The following is a 23052-nucleotide window of genomic DNA, read 5'->3' on the forward strand; positions in this document are numbered from 1 at the left end:
AGAAAAAGGCCAGAAATTAGGGGTACTTAAGTGAGCTTGTGGAAAATCCTATAGATGTTCCCGTATTTGCATACTCGTCATGCGCCAGGCAAGCTTTAAAACAGGCTTTTACCGACTTCTTTAGCTGCGGACACTTTGAAGCATCCATCCTTGAAATTCAGAATAGCAGCACTGAAGTCATTCAAGTTTTATATTCTGAGCAGCTGAGAGATCCTGCCCTTTCCATTAAGTTAGGAGGCTGGCAGGTGGGCGCAAGACTAGCAAAGCTGGCTTAGAAAATTACTTTAGTGCTTCTACTGTGAACTTTCGAGGTCCGTTTGCGCCACAGCGATTGCAACTACAGAGGTTAGCATGAGCTTATTTTAGTCGTTTTATGGCTTGTTTAAATTATGTTTAAAAAAAATAAATAGAAATTGAATGTCCATAGCCTGGTCACAGGTTCACTTTAAGCTCATCATTCAAAATGTCAGTACACAGATTTCACCGAGTATCATCAGGGATGTTTGTTTCCACTATGTTGGGAGATTCTTATGGTTTTTGTATGTTAAGGCAGTGGTGCAATGCATGTTCCTCTTTGGGAGAGTTTATCTCAGGTCACTACCAGGTGGATGTCAGCGTAGGATGAATAAACACTAGAAGGTCTGATTGTTTTGATGCTGTCATGTACGGTTACTAATGAGGACCGCTATACACCTACGTAAATGGCCTGATCCAGAATAAGGGCGTTCAGGAAAGATTATTTTGCTAGTGCATGGACATTATGCTGCTAAAAACTGCAAGCTCCTTTTTACTAATACCATAAAGAGGTGTTCTCATAGCTTTAGATTTTCCATTATTTTTAGTGATGCATCCCTGCTTGTTTAATAAGAATAATGGTGTGCAGTAAATCATATAAACCAATAGAGGTTTACCTTGCATTTCAGTGTAAAGTGGGCAAAATGACTCGTGTGGATTACTGCGACCATTAATGGTTTTATTAAAGAGCTATATTCTTTACTGGTGTGCAGGTTTCTTCCTGGAACGTGTGTGTGTGTGTGTGTGTGTGTGTGTGTGTGTGTGTGTGTGTGTGTGTGTGTGTGTGTGTGTGTGTGTGTGTGTGTGTGTGTGTGTGTGTGTAAACTTATCAAATATGACGACAAAGTACTTGGTCTTAACCTGTTTTTAATAGACTAAGGATTGGTGTACTTTGGCTCTTGAGATGCATTTGCCATACGTTTGTTGTGCATTCACTTATGAATGTGAAGGCATAAAAGCAATGCATAAACCTATCTAAAACTAACTTTTACTTTTCGCGAAAGCCTGTGTACACCAGCCCTAAAGCCTTTGTAATTGCTTCATGTATGTTTTGAGAATGCATTCTTGGTGATGGGCGATGTATGCAACTGTTTTGAACTTTGAACCTCCTTGACTGTTTTTAGAGTTCTAAAAATGAAAGTTCTGTCTGCTTTCACCTTTGTCTGAGAAGTCCTACTGTACCCTTATCTGATCCTGATTTTACATTTGTCTCCAAAAAGAAATAGTATTTTTTTTTTTTAGTGTATGTGAATTGTCTTGGATTTTCAACCCTCTTGCAATTCCCATAACAGAATCTCCCAGACTGGGAGATGGAAGGATCAGCTTTAGGAGGCAATTGGGGCTGTTGCCTAAACACCTAAAAAAAAAATCAAAAATAATGATTTATTGTTATCTACGCCTGCACCCCCATTAAGGGTGAGACAGAGCCGTTCTAAAACGAAAACTCCCTATACCCTAGTGGTGCACCACTTTTTTTTTTTGTTCAGTTAACAAAATTGGTGACCAGACAGAAGCGCAGAAGGATAATCTTAATCTGCTGCTACTTCTTCGATGCCTTCCTGTCACCAAGATACGTTGCTGCTTCTTCAACATGCATTGATGAACTGGCTGCATATACTGGCTGGTCTGCCAAAATTGCAAATTCTTAAACCGTGTGAAACAGTTCCCATATATGCATTTTGTTGTGTATTTGACATCTTGCCTGGAGTTCAGTCTGAAGTTAATTAAGCACAGCTTTCCATGGCTTAAAATATATGTGACCCTTGAAAACAAGAGAAACGGTACACAGATTCTCCTGGTAAATGGCTGTGCAAGGAAGCATGTCGGCATGACTCTGACCATTGGAGGACAGGCAGGCTGTTTTCCCAGCACAGACAGAAAACGGACAACTCTGGGAAGGATCTCCTCTCATGCCTAGTGTGGTCATTTTGAAATAGGAAAGCAGGGGAGGACTGGCAGGAACATCAGGTATTTAATATAAAGGAAGCAATACTAATAGAACAGGATACTCTTTAACACAAGTACATAGTACAGCAGGCATATATCAAGAATATGAATGTTGAGGTAACATACTTTTTAAAACCCTGCTCTTTGCCAGTCTTTTACAATGAAAGCCTCACTATACATGGAAATGGTCGGGGGCTGCGTTCCAAGGACAGGTTTTATCCCTGAAGTTGAAGAAATGCAGCCCTCAGCACTAAAGTGAAGCCAGGATCAGAGGGGTGCAGAAAAAGGGCTTTTCTTGCTTTTGAAGGAAACCAGTACCTTAGGCAGAGCTTTTATTTTTTAATTCTAGAGATGATTGACAGGCTCATTTTTAGAAGTATACTTTGTCCACACTTATTGGAGGCAGACATTTTATGGGCTGAACTGGTACGAATTTGCCAAGAAATTTGTAAAGAAAAGTATGTATTGCACAGTGCGAGTTTTTTATTTTATTTTGTGAGCAGTTATAAAATGAAAGGAAGCTGAATATTTCCTGTGGATAATACAGGCACTTTTCCTTTTGAACATTCTTGACAAATGAGGCCTATAGTCAGGTTTTGTTTTTTTGAGAACCTGCACTTTATTTTTCTTGGATCCATTACATTTTTAAAAAATGTCTGCTTCCTATGCGTTGAGCTTTAATTGTATGTTTAAAGTGTGTGACACAAAAGATTGAGTGTGTTGTTTTTTCTCTCTCCAGACTCATAGCGGCTCATAGTTGTAGTTATGTCAGTTGAAAGACACATGTTAGAAATGTACAGATTAGACTCTGGAGACAAGTTACTGGTGATATACTAACCTAAATGGCTTACTTTCCAGCTCTCTGTAAAAGGTTATAATGACAAACAGCACATCTTGCTAAAGAAGATCATTGAAAAAATGGCCACTTTTGAAATAGATGAAAGGCGATTTGAGATTATAAAGGAAGCGGTAAGTTATTTCAAGGATTCGTCCGTGTCTAAAATGTTATGAATATAAAGGTATGAGTTTTATTTATATACTTTCAGCTTTTATAGTGGGGAATGTTTTTTGTTCCTTTTTTTTTATGTATATTTTTTTTTTCTGCACCCCTGTCTGGGGTTTCTCTTCAAGCAAGCAGTGTTTTTCACCTGTCCTATTCACACCAACAAACGCCTCTGTATTGAAGATAATGCTGCTGAAAGATCTTTATCATCCTGTAAACTTATGGGTGTGTTGCAAAAATTGATTAGGTGCTTGTTGAAGGGAATCAATAAGAGTGTTCATTTAAATGTCAGTCTTATGGATGCTAGCTGCTGGGAATAAACTCCTGGGAAAGAGTACTCAAACAAGCTGCACATTTTTTTCAAATGGCACTTGGATCCAGATTATGTGGTCTTTTGGATAGATACGATGTGATGGATACAGAACCTGATGACACAACTTCTATAAAACCCATAAATTAATTCCAATGTATACATGTTAAAAAGCTTCATCCAGGATAAGTGTCAGATGTATAAGAAAAACCACAGTGGCTAAGCCTGCTTAGAGGAGGTCCAAGATGTGTCAAGTTGGTGAACCAGTACTAGTTCTAGGGCAAAGGATCGATGCCATGGAGCCACCCAGCGGACAGGGGGATGCTGTTGTGCGGACTACAGTGCCGATGGATGTGACCAGGAGGCTGTGCCGCCTGCGTGTGGTGACTTGAGATTACCTCAATTGCGGCGCCGGATGAACTGCGGGTGGAAGTCGCTGGTGTGTGGGGCCAGTGGGTTAAGTCCCGTCACAATGACTACATGTTTTGCGTGCATGCACTATGTCAGTGTCATCTTGTCAAAGGCTGATATATACGTTGGAATAAACTTTTTTTAGTTTTTTTTTAAAAGTTGATGTGTCATCAGGTTATGTATCCATCACATTCTAGCTTTCCAACGACCACATAATCTGGAACGAAGTGCTATTTGGAACAATTTATTGCAGCTTTTTAGGAGTGTGTTGCATACCTGGTACTGATGTACTTTGCAGTTCCTTTCATTGACTCTTGTGTCCTGCAGTGAAATAAGGTTCAGCGCATGGAATCAGACTGCATAGCATGGGCCTTGGCATCCAACACATTCAGAAGTGTGTGATTATAGATACTCTTTCTGCAATATTATCTCCAGCACTGAGGTGAAAGGTGGTGCAGGCAAGAAAGAGTTCCTTGCTTTGCCTGTAAAATCACTGTTAAACTTTTTAAAAAGTTTTAAACATTTGGCTCCCCTTCTTTTGCAGCTGGAAGAAATAAAAATTGTGGAATAGTTTGGTGACTGATTTTAGAAGAGCGGAAAACCAGCTGTGCTCCTAGCGCCAAATTGTTCCACAGGCTATACTAGTAGAACTGGCATTATGTGCAGACATGCTGGACTAGAGTTCATCTTCATATGACACTGAAAAAGACAATCTGTAGACAATGTTTGTACTGCTTTAATTACAGTGCAGTATTAACTCATCTTATCACCCTAATTCATATATGAAAAAATTGTGTAGAAATCTGAGTTTTAATATTATATCGGGTCGGGTCTTGTTTTGCAGTACATGCGGTCTCTAAACAATTTCCGGGCAGAGCAACCTCATCAGCATGCCATGTATTACCTGAGAGTACTGATGACTGAAGTGGCCTGGACCAAAGATGAGCTTAGAGATGCTCTAGAGGGTAAGATATATAGACACAAGTCTGAAATATCCTCCTTTTTTTTCTTTTTGGTAGTTGTGTAGGAAAAATACGGGCTTATGTGCCGGAGTACAGTAACCCATAGCACTGAAGTTTGTATTTAAAATGAAATGGGTTTCCTTTTCCGCTATCTTTTTTAGGTTTGTATAAAAGATGTAATAAAGATAGAAAACTATTCAGCGCTGGAAAATAAAAATAATAATAAACAAAATATGCAAGCCAGCACTAAGGATAAATTCAAATAAAAATTCCCAAAATGACATATATAGTGAAACAGTGCAGCGCAAACAATAAATTACAACATAAAATAAGTCCATAAGTGATCATAAGAATAAGTGAATCAGAAAAATGAACAGAAAGTCCATCAGTGATAAAGTGAACGAGGAATCCAAATGAATTTCCATAAAAACGGTGCAGATTCTAAACTAGTGGAAGTCGCTTGTCCTCTCATCTGCCTGTGTACCTGCACTCTGTTGTAAGTGCTCAACCATGCGAGTGTTTTTTACTTGTTTTAATAAATACCCCTTGTTGCTACTGAGAGCATTAGATCTCTCCCTTTCTTTTATATGTCCACACATGCTGATTTCTGAATCTGATTGACATCCGAAGTTGTCCATGAGCTGCTGTTTGCCATATATCTGGATCCCTGATTATATATCGCGCTGTGCGACTCCTCGAGGGTCGAATGATTGAGGTGAGAGGCCATCTGTTTTCTTTGGTGGAGGATCTCTCTTTGGTCACTAGTTTGGCATCTGCACCGTTTTTATGGAAATTCATTTGGATTCCTCGTTCACTTTATCACTGATGGACTTTCTGTTCATTTTTCTGATTCACTTATTCTTATGATCACTTATGGACTTATTTTATTTGTGTTGTAATTTATTGTTTGCGCTGCACTGTTTCACTATTTGTATAAAAGATGGCAGGACTTTGCTGACATCACTGACCAAAAATGGCCAGGTCACCACCACCTGTCGCTTCATGGCCAGGTCACCACCACCTGTCGCTTCATGGCCAGGTCACCACCACCTGTCGCTTCGCCTGTAAGTGAATAGGACCAGTGACATTGGTGGTTTTAGACTTGGCAGTGCCTGCACCTTTCGTGTCCATAACAACCATTGACAACTGGAAACTGATGTGTAGAATAGCCGTAGCAAGACCTCCATTATACATGATGACCAGGTTCCATTTCTCTGTTTGGAATAAACCTTTTGCTTGCGTACAGGGCACAGGTTAAATATTCATTCAGCCTGTACTGTACTCCCAAGTTATGCAATTTACAGGCAAGTCAAAATTCCTTTCTTTTTTGTATTTTGTCTTTTTTTTTTTTTTTCAAGCAGCCCCTTTTATATAAACTAGATTTGTTTATTTCAAGTTTGACTCTAGTAATTAATGAACTTTAAAACCCATATTGTATTTAAATAGAATTTGAGACCACATCAATATCCACTCAGTTGCTCAAAGTTTGAATTTGGTCTCCCGCACCAAGTTTCATTTCAAACTATTCTGATATTCTCCTCTTTAACTGGCCTCAGATTTGAGCCTGAAAAGATTGTTGGCCACATGTTTCCTGTTTCCAAGCACCACTTTTCTCTTTGCCCTCTTCTGCCCCCTTTGCCAGGATTATTATTATTATACAGGATTTATATAGCGCCAACAGTTTGCGCAGCACTTTACAACATCAGGGAAGATAGTACTGTTACAATACAATTTAATACAGGAGGGATCAGAGGGCCCTGCTTGTTAGAGCTTACAGTCTAGAAGGATACACTGGAACATGAAAGGAGGTTGGAAGAATTCTATGGCAAAAGGTTGCACAAATTCCTGTGACAATCCTGATCAATTTGGCTGCAGTAGATTACCTATAAAATTTGTGGGCTTTTAACATCAGCACAGTAGCCGTATTTTCCAACAGCATTAGCTGCTCATTTAATTTGTTGACCGGAATGTCACCTTAAAGTGTTACTAAACCCACAACAGTAAAATCAGACTGACTGTATATGCAGTAAAGCATGCTGTACATGCTGGTTATACTCACTGTGGAACCTAAGGGGTTAATCCTCTGCATTGTGTAAAAAAGCTCTGTTGATCCTGTATGCACAGATCCTCCCCTTCTTGCATTGTCCGGATAAAACAGAGTTAGTTGAGTCAGTCTGCACATGCTCGGTTTGGTGTGTGTATTGCTAGAGTTTTTTTATGGGATTGCGCATGTGATTAGCACAAGGCCAATCGGCACTGTCCAGACAGAGGCAGGGGTCCTGCATCCTGATGGGACAGCCTGTGCAGTATGAAATTTCCTCCTCCTACACGCTTTAGCCAGGCACTGATAGAAGTCACAGTACTGCTGATGAGAAAGGGTATTTAGAAGTTTGTTTTACTAAAATGATTGCATTTTCATGTTCTGTGTAATGTGGGAGACCAGATATAGTGAATGCAGGGTCCTGGGTTTAGTAGCACCCTAAATGTAGCTCCAGCATGGTGAATTTTAGTTTGGATGACAGGGAAAAGGGTTGGAATCTATACAATATATTTTTATTGCAGTCTAATTCCATCTGTTTAAGAGCTTTCCTGTCACCTCTGTCGTGCCAACAGTGTTGTATTTGGGAGTGGAAATTTTATGGTTGTCTGTATACCATCTAGAGCTGCACGGTTAATCGTCAAGAATCGTTATCGCGATCTTTTTCCCCTTGCAATTCTTGACACAGGGTTTCCCAATCTTTGACATGAAAATAATTTTCTCTCTGCACTTTGGTATGCAAAGAATTTCCTCTACTCTCAGCCAAAAGTCAAAGTCTGGGCAGCCTGCCAAGTTTTGAACACATTCTTTATCAGTGGAAAGTTAAGTCTACACATTGTATCACATCAAAGGAATAAACTTCTGTATGTAAATTTATTGAACGTTTAACCACGTAAACACCAAACCTTTTTCTGACAGCTCTTCAAGTTAAAATCATTATTTATTTTGCTAGAAAATTACTTAGAACCCCCAAACATTATATATTTTTTTAGTAGAGACCCTAGAGAATAAAATGGCGGTTGTTGCAATATTTTATGTTGCACTGTATTTGCACAGCAGTCTTTTTAAATGCAACTTTTTTTTTGGAAAAAATTACTTTAATAAAAAAAAAACTAGCCAGTAAAGTTAGCCCATTTTTAATTTTTTTTTGTATAACATTTAAAAGATTTTACGCCGTAAGAATCGTGATCTTCATTCTAAGCAAATAAATCGTGATTATCATTTTGGCCAGAATCGTGCAGCTCGAATACCATCACCAGTGGAGATGAGTAAATTTCCCCAGTGTGGTCACAATCCACATGAAAAATCTGAATGAGGTTTTAACCTTAATCAAAACAAAATTTTTGAAGTACTCTGTTATTGCAGTCAGACTTCGGGTGCACCCACATATTAGAATCCTAACTTTGCTTTACTTTATACAGTGAAACCTCGGATTGCGAGTAACGCTGTTAACAAACGTTTCGCGCATCTGCTTTATAAACGCTTTGTTTGGCTATGCTACCAGTAGAAGGTCATTTAGGATGTAGCCTCGGTGATAAATGGCGCTGTGTTTTTTTCTTGATTTTTGTATGGGACTTGCATGTACTGTGTTGCCCGTTCACATGCAGATAAACAGTTTCGTCCTTTTTATCCCCCTTTTAAACATTTTTGTCTCTGCATTTCCTCAGCTATTTTTGTGCGGTGGGTGATGGTAACCGCTGTTCTAATAGAGCATTTTCCAGTTCTATAATACTTAATTTGCCTTCCCAGTAGCCCCATAAATCATATTCTGTGCTCTGCAGAGAGCCTAGCTTTATCTCTGAACAGCACCTGAACAAGCGCAGCTATTAGCTGTGGAGCGTGAAGACATGTGTTGGAAGATTGCAAAGCGCTAGTGTGGAAACTGGGTCACACAGCCAGTGGATTAGAAGCATACACTCTGCTCATGTCATTTAATGCAGAATAGAAACATTCTGCTCATCTGCTTATCACTAATATATGTTCTAGCACTGGAACCATATTGCAGGGCTGCTGCTCCATCTTTACCTTTTTGAAGTCCTATTCTCTGATGTTTCTTTATAGTAAAAATGTAGCTGTATTTTATTTTTATTTTTTTCTCATCCCTTTGAAGGACACAGGAGTTCAAAGACAATCGGGTTGTACTGCTAGCTGGGGGAGGTTGGGACACTTGAAAACACAATTTGTAAGCCGGCCCCATATATAACCCCTTCTCTACCCTGCATGTGTCAGTTTTTTGCTAGTTCTTCAGGAGGTTGGACATCTTTTCTTCACCGCTGCTGGAAAATGCTAAAAGTTTTGCAAACCACCTCACTTTGTGATATTTCTCCTTGGTGATTTCATTCAATATTCCTTGCTGGTCTCTACATAGCAACAATGCAGATAATTTTTTTTACAGCACTAGATTAGGAGGCAAGCCCTGCTGGATTGGAGGTGTGGGGCTAGCCTGGAATGTGATTCTTGAGCACTGGTTGTTGCAAACACTCCAGTCTTTTTCCCATCATTCAGCCTGAAGTAAACATTATCCCACTGTTGCTCCTGAAGTTCTATGTGGATCCTCTATTCTGTTTACACTAGTGTCTTGGTGACCTTTTGCCCGCTTGAAACCCTCATCCGCCCTAGTTACGCAGGTTTGTGAATTTCTGAGGCTGTACTTTACATTTTGGCTTGCTTACATTGCCTTTGTGCAGACGCAACAGGTCTTCGCTAAGATGCACCGAGGACCCGCTGTCATGGGTGCCCGCAGCTTATACTAGTGATTCTAGGGGTGTTTACATGGTATCCCATTGAAGAAACTGGTGCACATAAATTGGTGGTCCAATACTACCATTAATACCATTAAAGTGGTTATTGAGCCATTTTGTTATGTTTATATTATTATCTCTGTTAGATAACGTGTCCTAGTGTCTGTGCTTTATTAAAAAAATACCATTTTATACCTGAGTTCACATCGCTTCCTGGTGCTCACGTGACTCCTTGACGCTTTCCTCTCTCCATCTGACAGCTCCAGCAAGCGGGGCCGAGAACTCCCACTGACTTCTGCTGGATTTCAGGAGAAAGCTGAGGAGTCACTTAAGTGCCGTGAGATGCTGTGAAATCTGGTAGTAATCGGCATTTTAAAAAAGCACAGACACTAGGACACATGTTATCGAACAGAGGGGATGGTATAAGCATAACATAGTTTTATAGCGGTGCGGAGGGGAGCAGAGCGGCGCTGGTAAGAGCTGACAGGCAGGGAGGTATGGGGGGGTGCGCGGAGCGTAGAGGACAGGAGAGCTGCGGATGCTGGAGGCAGGTAAACTGACCATGGTGTTGGGGCTCACCAGCCATGACAAACCGTAGTCAGTTTACAGAGGGGAGGGAAGAACCAGGCAGGATCAGACAGGTATTTCGGGTAATTCAGGGGGTTCAATTACACACAGCACAAGCACTGTAGGGGCATCTGACTTGGTTATACTTCGAGAAACATTTTCTTTTTGGATCTGCTTTTGACCTCCTCATTATTGGCAATGCCATGGGTGAACATGCGTGTGCTCCTTCTGCAGCACAGGTTGTCTGTGGATGGGTCGAAGTAATCTCACCTTCTCCTTCAAGGCTGTATGTACATCCAAATAGATCTTTGGTTAGTTTGCTTCCTTAGCATTTGGGTGCTCAGGTCACCCTCTGTAGCTGAAAGGCTAAACCCTTGTGTCTGGCATCTTTCTGCTGCCCCTTACCATTTTTATGGTGTTACTCTACTAAGCATGGTATCTTACCAGGTCTGTCTGGGTTCCACCGCACCCTGAAACCCCCTGTTCCTCTACCCCACCCGGACTTCCATTTTTTTTTCTTTGATTGTTTTTTTGTTCTTCTCAGATACTGTAGAGCCCACCATGGTACTTGGTACCCCTCTATTTTACTCATAACAGCTGCCTCCGGAGGACATCAATGGGTCCGGTCCTTACTATGAAAGGAAACGGTAGGAACTGGTCTCTGCTGACCTAGTAATATCTGAGGGCTGCTTGGCAGAGACCAGTTCCTACTGTTTCCTTTTATAGTAAGGACCCATTGGTGTCCTCCGGAGGCAGCTGTTATTTTTTTTAAATACTGGACCATGTGTACATCCTAGTGCCCCGTCTTGACATTACCATTGTGCAATGTTCAAACAACATTCCCTAAACTGAGTCGGCTTTCTGGAGTCTTGCAGCCTAACCTCTTCTGAAGGGCCCAACATCTGTCAGGAAAATTCTCCCTCCTTCCCTTCTCAGGGCTTAGAGTGTTTGTTTAGAGAATGCCCTTCCAAAGTAATTTCCCCTTGACTTATTGACTTTCGGTTATTTTCAGCATCCCACTTTGTGTTTGGGAGCCTGGATTTGTGGAGAGACATGCAGATGATCTCTTTAAACCAAAAAAGTTATGACGCAACCCATCAGTATTTTGAGGTGAATGGGGGTTGTTTCTCTTTCTGCCCTGCCCTGCCCTGGGTAGACTGCTAGGCAAGTGTGTACCCATATCTGTTGCTTCATTTTGGTCCCCCACAACAGACCGCTCCTATTTCATCAGAGGGCACTTCTGTGAGTCTGTGTTCTGACTTGGTCACTGCTGGATACCACTTAAATGTTGTGGAACCTTAACCTCTTCAAAGGTTTGAAAGCTTTCCTTCTGACAGGTCAAGCGGTCTGGTTCTTAATCTCAATTACCCCAATTGTGCTACTTTATGACCACACTAGTCTGCAGAGACAAAGCTTCATCTTCTTGATCTCTAAAACTTGTGGTCTCCACACTGAGAGTGAGGGTTCTGCACTTGTGTGATCCTCTTATGCTACATGGCACAATGTATTCATCACTAGAGGGCCCTTTGCTACTGTGCATTGTTAACATGCTGTGGTCCTTCTGTAAGTAACCCCTGTAGGAGATGGCATACATCTAGAGGCCTTCATAGGACCTGATACCGAGACATGGGTCCCCCTATCTTTTGAGGAAGTTCTCTCAGATTCCTTTCTTTCTTGTCCCTAATGAGGTTAATGTTCTTAGCAGTGTGATTACATTTACTATCCCTCCCTTGAGGATGCTTCGCTTGATTAGGGCAGGTCCAGTCTTTGCAGAATTTCTCCCAGATTTGGACAATTCTGTTGGTCTTGTTTTTCCCTTTCAGGAAAATATGGGTTCCCCCTGTTTTGGTGGATTTTGGGTTGATTCTCTTAGCTTCTCAGACTTGGGCTCTGTGTTCTTCAGGTAGTGTCACCCCACTAGGCAGTTATTTCTGTCATTGTCTAAAACACCAGATTGATCCTCCATTGCTTGCCCTCGGTTGGGGTGTCTCCCCTGTCTGCGTAGGGCTTTACCTCACCTGATTCAGATTTGAGCATTATCCTTCCAATACTCCTACAGTTCCAAACATTTTCATGGCTCTGTCAGTAGCTTTTGCCCATCCCTCAGTTGATCTGTTTTTTAAATGTCCTGACTGTGTCTGTCTGAATTCTTGGCCGAAACAAGATTTTGTGTTTTTTACTGTAAATATTTTTCTGGGAGTCCATTTAGAGACACGGGTTTTGCCCTCCTTTTATTTATTTTTGCAAGTCCTTGGTACTGTCTCACAAATGAGACTAAAGTGTTTTTACCCCAACATTTCATAGTCCTGATATGTCATGTCATGTACTTGTATGAAAGTCTCTTATATATAAACTGGGTTGTTTTACAAGGTGATCATTTACAATTACTTTAAACATGTACCAGGAATATTGTTTTTAGATTTGCAACCTCATGCCCATCTACCGCCATCCCTAATCATGGTCTTTTATTTCACTGGCAGACCACAGATTGTTTATTGCTGATGTTTTAGAGGACATCAAAATCAGTGAAGTGTCTGCCGTTAAATTCAGCAGTTACACAAATTAAAGCAGCAGCTCGTCTGCCTTGGATGTAAGTACCATGGAGTAGTCAATGTCCTGATCATAAAAAGCTGTCTACTGTAGGATTTAGGATATATATTTTTCAATTATTAGGGATTTAAGAGGAGATTAGATGCATCTACAAGTAAAGTAAAAATCCAATTGAGAAAATTACTTTTAATGATGCAGTTTCCAACCGTTACAATCCTGTTTTTTTTTTTTTTTGTTTTTTTTTTTTCTTCCTGTCCTAGAATAGCAGTGAAGGACATTACAATCCAAATGTTCTCGTGCTGAAACATCAGATAACATAAATGGTAAAATTTGCTTGAATAGTCAGCAAATGTTAATATTGTAGGGAATAACTAATTCTTCTGTGATGTGAGAATAGTTGTATGAAAACCTACCTTGTAGAAACATTGGGTTAGGTTGATCAGCCTTTCTGAGGGAAGAATCTGGTCATGATTTCACCTAAAAAAATGAATCGTGTATGGTTGGCCTTTATATGGGGCTATATGCACCAATCTTCACAAACTAACCACCCACCCCCAGTGAGATCTGTATATATCTGTAGTATTTACTTATCTCTATCCAAAGCCCTAAGTCCCATGTCTTTCTGCGCCGTTCCTCTGTTATCCGTATGATAACTTCTGACAAGTACTCCAACGGCGATAAATGGTTGAAATGTGTGAGGTATGGAGTCTGCTACCTTTATTGATGGCAGGAAGGTGTAATTTAATTAAAATGATTTGGATGCCTCAATTGCTGTATGCATTGCATAATTCCTCAATCTGGATAAATAGACAATGGTTCCAGAAGCTAGACATTATATTTGGAGAGTTAATTTGGGAGAAAAAACAGTCAAGGATACAGTTATGTACACTACAACTGCCAAAGGATCAAAGACAGTTGGCCAATCAGGAGAGAGAGGGGGACTGAGGCAGAACAGCAGCGCCGTGTCTGAATGGATACACAAAGCTGAAGCTTAGCTCTGGTGCCCCCATAGCAAGCTGCTTGCTGTGGGGGCACTCGACAGGAGCAGCGAAGAGGAGGATCTGGGCTGCCCTGCGCAAAACCACCTGCAACAGGGCAGGTAAGTATAACATGTTTTATATATATATATTTATATATTAAAAAAAAAACAGACTTTACAATCACTTTAAAGCGGTGTCCCAGACCTGTGTGTGTGTGTGTGTGTGTGTGTGTGTGTGTGTGTGTTTTTGTATTATTTAAAGATAAGACACAGATATAAACATAAAGACAACTTCGCATTGCATATAGACTGTAATAAACACAGGAAGTCTAACCACCATAAAAAAACAATTGCATGTGAGTGGTGGTCGCTATTCAGTCAGACTCGTACCACTTGCTGAAGTCCAATATACGATAAACCTAAACCTCTGTGCCCATCACTTTTTTATTACTTTTTTATGAGGGAGAGAACCCCTAAGGGGGGGTGGTTGGCTTAAGGGAAGGGGCAGTTACCCCCAGGGAGCCCAGATTGGTAATGCTGAACTGACAATGGGGATCCTAAACAGTGGATCCTGCCATGTATTGGTGGAATTCTGAAGAGAGGCAAAAGAGGTTCCAGTGAATCCATCTGGACTTATGTTCCTCCGACTTCTCGCAACGCAGAGGGTCAGATCTTCCATCTGCTCAATATTTCTCACTCTTGCAAACCATTGTTGGCTCAGACTGTGTGGGATGCTGGCCCAAGCAGCGTTAAGGAGGTGCTTGAGAAGGGATTTATGATAACGTTTCCTTGAAAGGGGAGCAAGGTTAAGGAGAACTGCAGCTGGGTTATCCTGAAGGGGGATGTCTGAGTTTCTGTATGAGCTTCAGCACTGGTTGCCAAAAAGTTTGGCGCACAGGGCAGTCCCAAAAAATATGTAATGGGGTGCCTGAGTGTAAGCCGCGACGCCAATATCGGTCAGTTTGTGGTCTCTATTTACTGCATAGAGAGGATTTCTTTGAGAAAGAGTATGCAGTCTTTTTGGGGTTCTGTAAAGGTGACTTGCAAGTCTCTCCCATTTTGCGAAGAATGAGGGGTCTTCAACTGATTAGTTTTTGACAGGTGTTAATGTAGGGCACTGATAGGCAATGTGATGGGCACTGTGGGTACTAATTTGCACCGATTGGCACTGATAGGTGATCCTGAGGGGGCACTGACTTTGGCACAACTGATGAGGCTGTGCTGATTATCAGCACAGACCCCCCCTCTGACAAGAGCCGCCGATTGGCTCCGATAGGCTCTCCCTGTCAGCGCGAACCTAGGAATGCACTTCCTGGTTCACGCGATGATCAGCTGTGATTTATCACATGGTAAGAAGCCTCTGACAGAGGCTTCTTATCGCAATCGGAGATGCGGCGCAGTGCTGCTCGCTCTTGCGCTGGCATGTTATCCCATTAGACGTCAATAGATGTCCAGTCAGGATAACAGAACCACTTCCCGGACGTCACCGGGCGAGAAGTGGTTAAAGGAGCAGGATCTTTTTTATTTATTTTATTTATTTTTTAAACACGCTTTAAGATAAAGTTGTAAAAGTGGGTGGAACTCTGCTTTAACCACTTGCTTTCCAGCCTATTGTCAAAATACGTCCTGTTTTTAAAGATGGATATCTCAGTAACGGCAGCAGCTGCTGCCACAACTGAGGTATCCATCTTTAGTGCCGACGGTCCTGTACACGATAACGGCGGTCTCCGCGGCGGATTCGCCGCGAGATCGCCGTTATCGGTGGCGGGAGAGGGCCCCCCCCTCCCGCCGCTGTCCCGCGCCCTCCGCCGCTTACCGGAGCCGTCGGTAGCGGCGGAGGGGATCGTGACCATCCGGCAGCTGAGCGGGGATGAGACTGAAGGAAAAATCTCCTTCGCCCGTCCCCCATAGCTCTGCTGGGCGGAAGTGACGTCAAAACGTCAGTCCCGCCCAGCCTCTTAAAGAGACATTTTTTTTTTTTTTTTTTGCATTTAAGCCCAAATATGAGATCTGAGGTTTTTTTGACCCCAGATCTCATATTTAAGAGGACCTGTCATGCTTTTTTCTATTACAAGGGATGTTTACATTCCTTGTAATAGGAATAAAAGTGATAATTTATTTTTTTTTTTTTTTTTCAGTGTTAAAAATTCTAAAATAAATAAAAATAAATGCGAAAAGCAAAAAAAAAATTTTTTAAAGCGCACCGTCCCGACGAGCTCGCGCGTAGAAGCGAACGTATATGCGAGTAGCGCCGACATATGAAAACGGTATTCAAACCACACAAGTGAGGTATTGCAACGATCGTTAGAGCGAGAGCAATAATTTTAGCCTTAGGCCTACTCTGTAACTCAAAAAATGCAACCTGTAGAATTTTTTAAACGTCGCCTATCAAGATTTTTAAGGGTAAAAGTTTGACGCCATGCCACGAGCGGGCGCAATTTTTAAGCGTGACATGTTGGGTATCATTTTACTCGGCGTAACATTATCTTTCACAATATATAAAAAAATTGGGCCAAATTTATTGTTGTCTTATTTTTTAATTTAAAAAAGTGAATTTTTTCCAAAAAAAAGTGCGCTTGTAAGACCGCTGCGCAAATACGGTGTGACAAAAAGTATTGCAATGACTGCCATTTTATTCTCTAGGGTGTTAGAAAAAAATATATATATAATATTTGGGGGTTTTAAGTAATATTCTAGCAAAAAAAACTGTTTTAGTCTCGTAAACACTGAATCTGAAAAACAGGCTCAGTAGCGAAGTGGTTAACACAAGCAGTAACTCTTTGCACCATAGATTACCATACTGTTGCGCTCTTCATATTCACTTCTTACATTGTTTAGCTAATAATTCCCTCCAGGTAGCAGTAGCATATTCATTCAGATTGTCCTAATGTTTCATTTTGAAAAATACAATAGTTAACCGCATTCCTGGTCTCTTTTTAGATGTTACACTTCCCCGCCTGAAGGCTTTCATTCCTCAACTTCTTTCCCGGCTACATGTAGAAGCTCTTCTCCATGGAAATATCCAGAAAAAGGTAAGTTCTGTCATCTGTATTAAGAAAACAGAGCTCTAGTTTTCAGTCCACCAGTCTCTATGAAGCTATGCCCCCCTATAGACTTCATGTGTAAAAGTTTTTGAAAGCATTTTGTTTTTTCACATAGAAACCGATAAAAACCCCAATATTGAACTTTTGTGTTTTTTTTATTTTTTTTTTATTTTATTTTTTTCACATTTGGTCTGTTAAATACAGTGCTGAATTAATTTTGTCATATATGAGTGCAAACAAATTGGCTGAGCCTTTGTTTGGATTTATCAAACAGATATGACAAAATTAATCCAGTACTGTATTTAACAGACCAAAAGTGGGAAAATCAGAAAAGTTCAATATTGGGGTTTACATATGCTTTTAGTAGATTTTGTTCTCCTTTATTGTAGTAGGAGCTAGCGGAAAAAACTCGTTGGTCTTGTGACCTTGAGTTGGGTTAGATGTAGACATCATATATCATCCTAAAAAGACCACCATGTACTAAGGCACATCCCTGTTTCTACTTAACTTGCTGGACCGACTGAAGCGGCACACATGGGGGTTACTATCTTTTCATACCATGAAATTAAGGAAGAATTGAACAGGGCTGTACAGGGTTTTTCCAACAAGTTTGAAACACTGTGTGATGAGTAGCACTTCTTAACTGCACTAATCATTATTTCGAGTATCCATGAAAACATTCTCTTCCAAACATCACTTTTGGCTGCCTGAGTGGTCTTGAATGGAGAAGTTTATGGCCAGCCGCGTCTTGAGCTGGGTAGAAAGAGATGACTGGTAATGTTAACACCTACTATAGGTCAAGCTAATTTTCAATTGTTTTTGTTTTCTCAGGCTGCGCAATCCATTATGCAAATGGTGGAGGACACACTGATTGAGCATGCTCACACAAAGCCTCTTCTCCCAAGCCAGCTGGTCAGATACAGAGAAGTACAGCTCCCTGATAGTAAGACTCGTATCTGGATAGACATCTGTAGCCTGTATACCATTGCTGTTTCTTTTATAACACTTGGGTTTTCTGTCATTTACAGAGGGATGGTTCGTATATCAACAGCGTAATGAAGTGCACAACAATTGCGGTATTGAGATATATTACCAGACCAACATGCAGAGCACATCGGAGAATATGTTTCTTGAGCTGTTCTGTCAGATTATTTCAGAGCCCTTCTTCAACACGCTGCGCACCAAGGAGCAACTAGGTGAGGAGTATGTAGTGGAGGCCTGGCAAGTGAGCGAATGGCTGCTAGGCTGCACTTGTTTTGATTTGTAGACACTGAGAACATGACAGACTCTCGCAGTGCTCTTAAAACATGATCAAAAGAAGTTCTCCAGAAATGTTCATGACTACTATAAAGCTGTCCAATGGAACAGTCTACCCAGCATGGTCTGTTAACCTTAGATGTCAGTAGGATGATTTCACCTACTAGTGTTTTTTTATCTTTTGATTAATCTGATGTGAGATCTTTACCTTCATATTTTCACCCACATACAACAGCAACTACTATGAGGTCCCATCCTCCCTGTGTAGGATTTTTCACTTTAGTTATTCCAAAGGGTTCCATCTGTCTTTGGTTTATTGAATGTACCTATATAGCCACTTTTTTTCTGGTGTGTAGCTTTTTTTTCTTTGTAATGTATCTAGACTGTGATAATATGCTTGTGTAAGTGAAAGAATCATTTTTGAGAATTTTTTCATACACTGGACATTATATTTTGTCTTTTTTTTTTTTTTGAAGGTTACATTGTGTTCAGTGGCCCTCGAAGAGCAAATGGTATCCAAGGTCTGAGGTTTATTATACAGTCAGAGAAGCCACCTCATTACCTAGAAAGCCGGGTGGAGGCCTTCCTGAAGACAATGGAGAAATCTCTGGAGGAGATGTCCGATGAGGCTTTCCAGAAACATGTCCAGGCTCTGGCTCTGCGACGCTTGGACAAGCCAAAGAAACTGTCAGCTGAGTGCGCAAAGTACTGGGGGGAAATCATCTCTCAGCAGTATCACTTTGACAGAGGTGAGCAACACTGGACAGACCAAGTGTTCTTTTTGTATCGAGTACAGAAAGCAAGATAATCGCCGTTTTATATCCAGAGCATTAAAAGTTATGAAGAATGCTAATGTGAGAACAGTGGACTATTGTGGCCACCAGCACACCCAACTGGTGTCTTAAGTTGCATTTATGAAATGGCTGTGATATAGTAAATATGACAAGACCGAGTAGATGCATTTTGGTGTGCTGATAACTGTCACTCTCAGCCCTTAACAGTTCTTGTGAGTTATATCAAACCTTAACTGCAACCCAAATTTACCCCATTATTTAATTTCTAACATTAACTCTTAACCTGAACCATAACACTAAACCTATCGCAAAGCATTAAATATTCCTTAACGCTTAACATCAGTGTGCACCTAAAGTACAATCTTGCTTTATTTGACACCAAAGGATCAGCTGTGAAACCAATGGGACCTGCACTGAAAATTAAAGAGGTTGTAAACCTTGTGTTTTTTCATCCTATGCATTAATGTGAAACACCTGGTAGTGACCGGCCCCCTAGCAACCCCCCGTTTTACTTGCCTGAGCCCTGGAATTTCACACGACAGGGACGCGCTGTCCCTCTGCCCAGGGTTCCCCGCTTTTGGTTAGATAGCAGCACAGCCATTGGCTCCTGCTGCTGTCAATCAAATCAATGATGCGGCACCCGAGGGTGGGGCCGGCCGAGTCATACATTCGGCGGCTATGGAGGCTGAATCATGGACTCGGACGCACCTGCAAGGTAACCCCCCCGGCAGAGTGCTTCTCCTAGGGCGGTTATCTGATGCGGGAAGGAACCACCGAGAGACCCCAGAAGACGTGGTTCGGAAGCCACTCTGTTCAAAACGAACTGCACAGTGGGGTTTTTTTTTTTTTTTTTAAATATTCGAAGCTTTACAATCCCGGATCTACTCGACCAGGCATTCTAGAATGCAAAGCTTTGAAAAACTAATGCGAGCCCTAAAAATTGCCAGGCAGATAGTGGTGGTGGGGGCAGGGGGGACTATGAAGCGATTTTGGCAACTTCTTCCTGGTCTAAAGACAAACGTTATGGTCTTTCAGTGCTGCCTTGTGTTTTTTTTTTTTTTTTTTTTTTTTTTTTTTGAAGATTACCAGCACTTGTATGTTCCAGTGATATCCTAAATCACTTGTATCTTAGAAATTTATAGCCGGATTCAGTAAGACTTACGACGGTGTATCAGTAGATACGCCGCCTTAAGTCCGAATGCGCGCCGTCTTATATTTAAGTGTATTCTGGAAACCAGATACGCTTAAATTTGGCCAAGATACGACCAGCGTAAGTTTCCTACACCGTCGTATCTTGGCTGCATATTTACGCTGGCCGCTAGGGGCGTGTACGTGGATTTACGCCTTGAATATGCAAATGACCTAGATACGCCGATTCACGAACATACTTGCGCCCGATATGCTGTTTATGTAAGGCGTTTTTCCGGCGTAAAGATAAACCACCAAAAAGATGGCGCAGCCCATGCAAGGTATTGATGACGGAACAGACGTCGGATTTTACGTCGTTTGCGTAAGCGTACATGAATGGGGCGATGTGATAATGAGCATGCGCGCGCATGCGCCGTACCAATGGCCCTCGTTTACATGGGGTCTTGGTTAATTTAAATGAAGCCCGCCCACTACATGCCTACTTTGAATTAGGCGGGGTTACGCCGGGCCATTTGCGCTACGCCGACGTAACTTAGGGAGCAAGTGCTTTGTGAATACAGTACTTGCCTCACTATGTTGCGTCGGCGTAGTGCAAATGGGATGCGCTACACCGGCATAAAGATACGCCGCAATACGTGAATCTGGCTATTACTTTGTACAACGTTGTTTCCATCTTTAACTGATTTTGTTTTGTTGCAGACAATGTTGAAGTGGCATATCTGAAAACCCTGACCAAGGATGACATCATAAACTTTTACAAGGTATTGTGAACTCCTCTTCTGCATGGTGTATCGATTCCAATAGAAATATCTCTGTGGTCTCATCACTTATTAAGCAGAGCAGTCAGGAAGGGGCTGTGTTGTGCAAATCTCTTTCCAGCTGATGACTGTGCAATGGATGTCTTGTTTAAAGCTGAACTCCAGGATTAAATATTATTCTAATTACACAAGTCAAGCATATTCTTCCTTGAATCTTTGTGTGATTTGTATTTTTCGATCAGATCTGTGCAGTAATCCAGTGTGAAATTTCACTTTCTGTGCAGGAGCTTCCTATATTGGACTGCTCACTGGTGCTCAATCACTTTGTGAAGGGTGACGGGTCTCGCCTCCCTTCACCTACTCCTGTAGTTTTCTGTAGTGGTTGGCCTGCTGGATCCCTCCCATAGCTCTCCTCTCTGCACATGCTGTGTATAGCATAGTGATGATTTCACTGCTTCTTTTACAAGTAATATATTTATATCAAAATGTTTTGTGATTAAAAGGTGGTACTTGTGAGCATGCAGCAGATCATTTTATAAGCAACCAAATTTATATAAGCTTTTGAGGATATGGAGATCATACCTGGGCAAAAAAGTCCCAAAAGTAGCTAAAGTGCAAGTTGTTGTGGGTATGTGTTCTATGACCTTCTTAAAGCGGAGTTTCACCCAAAAATGGAACTTCCGCTTTTCAGAATCCCTCCTTCTTCCGCTGTCACATTTGGCACCTTTCAGGGGGGAGGAGGGAGCAGATACCTGTGTAATACAGGTATTTGCTCCCACTTCCGGGAATAGATCATCGTGGTGACCTACGCCACGTCTGGCGCCTACTCCTCTTTCTGGTGGAGACAGGTCCCAGAAGGCAGCAGGCCCAGTTGGCTCGCACAGCGCGACTCGCTCATGCGCAGTAGGGAACTAGGAAGTGAAGCCGCAAGGCGGTGGCTTTAAGACAGTGGTCAAATCTGAACAAATGTAAAGCCGGACACATCAATTTCTTCAAATTCTGCAAAAATACTACTTTATATAAAAAAAAAAAAAAAACTCCCACTGCTTGCATTTAGAAGACTGAAATGTTTTAAAAATAAAAAATGTATTAAAATGTAAAAAACTGTCTATCACATTTGAAAATTTATTTCTAGTGCCCACACATTGCTTCCCTGTGTATATTGTGTTCTGGGGGTAGCCTATGGGTTTATTTGCGGATGGTGAAAAAGCTTGCTTTTTGGTTTTAGGTTTTCCTCGTTGCCTCTGAAGTCTTGCATGTCCTTGAATGAACATGGGTACCTTTTAGAAGAAACCTAAACACACTTGTATCATAAGACTAGTAGGCAAGGCTGTCTCAATCTGGCTTTCCCATTGATGTGAAAATGAAACTGGCAGTATATCATAGGGAGGATCATGCACTTTACCTGAGAGAAACCCCGATCTTGTTTTTATACATTGCCAAACATGAAGCAGCAATTTAAGCTACGCTGTTAAAATTTTATTTTGCTTTTAAAGATTCCACTTGCCACTGTTCTTCATATAATTGTAATTCCAAATTCATATTTCTGCTGGCAAAGCACAGGCTTTGTATATCATTTTCTTGTAGACTTATTATTTCAAGACAGGTCAGTGACAGCCAAGACTTGCGTCACCGTTTAAAAAAAAATTAAATCTAGTAATGGATGTTCTATATTTACGCTCTATTGTTTGTCCCTAAAATGCTGGTTAGCAGCACTTTGAAACTGCTGTGAGATTTGTTTCCTGGCAACCTGATTTGCATTGGGCTTGCGCTGGGGAATTAATTTTGTGACTAATCTTAGCTACCAGCAAAATACGTGTCGTCGTCTTGCAAAAGAAAAGTTCAAGGTCATGTTTGTTGAGGGGGGAACTTGTAAGTTGCTTTAGAACTACTGGATGTAAAATTTGGTGATGAGATGAAACTAGTTGAGTTGATAATACATGCTGTAATTAAATGAAGTAATTTTAAATAGTTTTTTTTATTTTAAGCAGAATCTAATTTGAGGTGTTTTGCAGGGCTTGCTATCACTGGAAGCTCCAAGAAGACATAAAGTCTCTGTACATGTGCTCGCCAGAGAGATGGATTCATGTAAGTTCTTTTTTAGACTATTGCCTAACAATTAAAATATGCTGTGTCAAGGTGGTGCTTGGCGTTTTAATGGGCAGAAGCAAACTTCCTTGTTTTGCGCTATGCACTACCAGAACTAACCACAAACTTTCCTTCCTCATTCAACAATAACAGTGCTACA

General features: G+C 41.2%; 1 protein-coding gene across 5 annotated transcripts in view; it reads left to right on the top strand.

The window, feature by feature from the left end:
• Positions 1-23052, top strand: part of IDE (insulin degrading enzyme) — a 116693-nt gene that overhangs the window by 88169 nt on the left and 5472 nt on the right. For all 5 annotated transcript variants that reach the window (XM_040361800.1, XM_040361798.1, XM_040361801.1 and 2 more), the window contains 8 exons: positions 3100-3210; positions 4810-4930; positions 16743-16834; positions 17678-17789; positions 17875-18042; positions 18580-18852; positions 20746-20807; positions 22820-22892. In XM_040361800.1, the coding sequence (XP_040217734.1) occupies positions 3100-3210; positions 4810-4930; positions 16743-16834; positions 17678-17789; positions 17875-18042; positions 18580-18852; positions 20746-20807; positions 22820-22892 (1012 nt within the window). The remainder of the gene's footprint in view (positions 1-3099; positions 3211-4809; positions 4931-16742; positions 16835-17677; positions 17790-17874; positions 18043-18579; positions 18853-20745; positions 20808-22819; positions 22893-23052) is intronic.

The sequence above is a fragment of the Rana temporaria genome, chromosome 8 (genome assembly GCF_905171775.1).
Source record: "Rana temporaria chromosome 8, aRanTem1.1, whole genome shotgun sequence".
Lineage (NCBI taxonomy): Eukaryota > Metazoa > Chordata > Amphibia > Anura > Ranidae > Rana > Rana temporaria.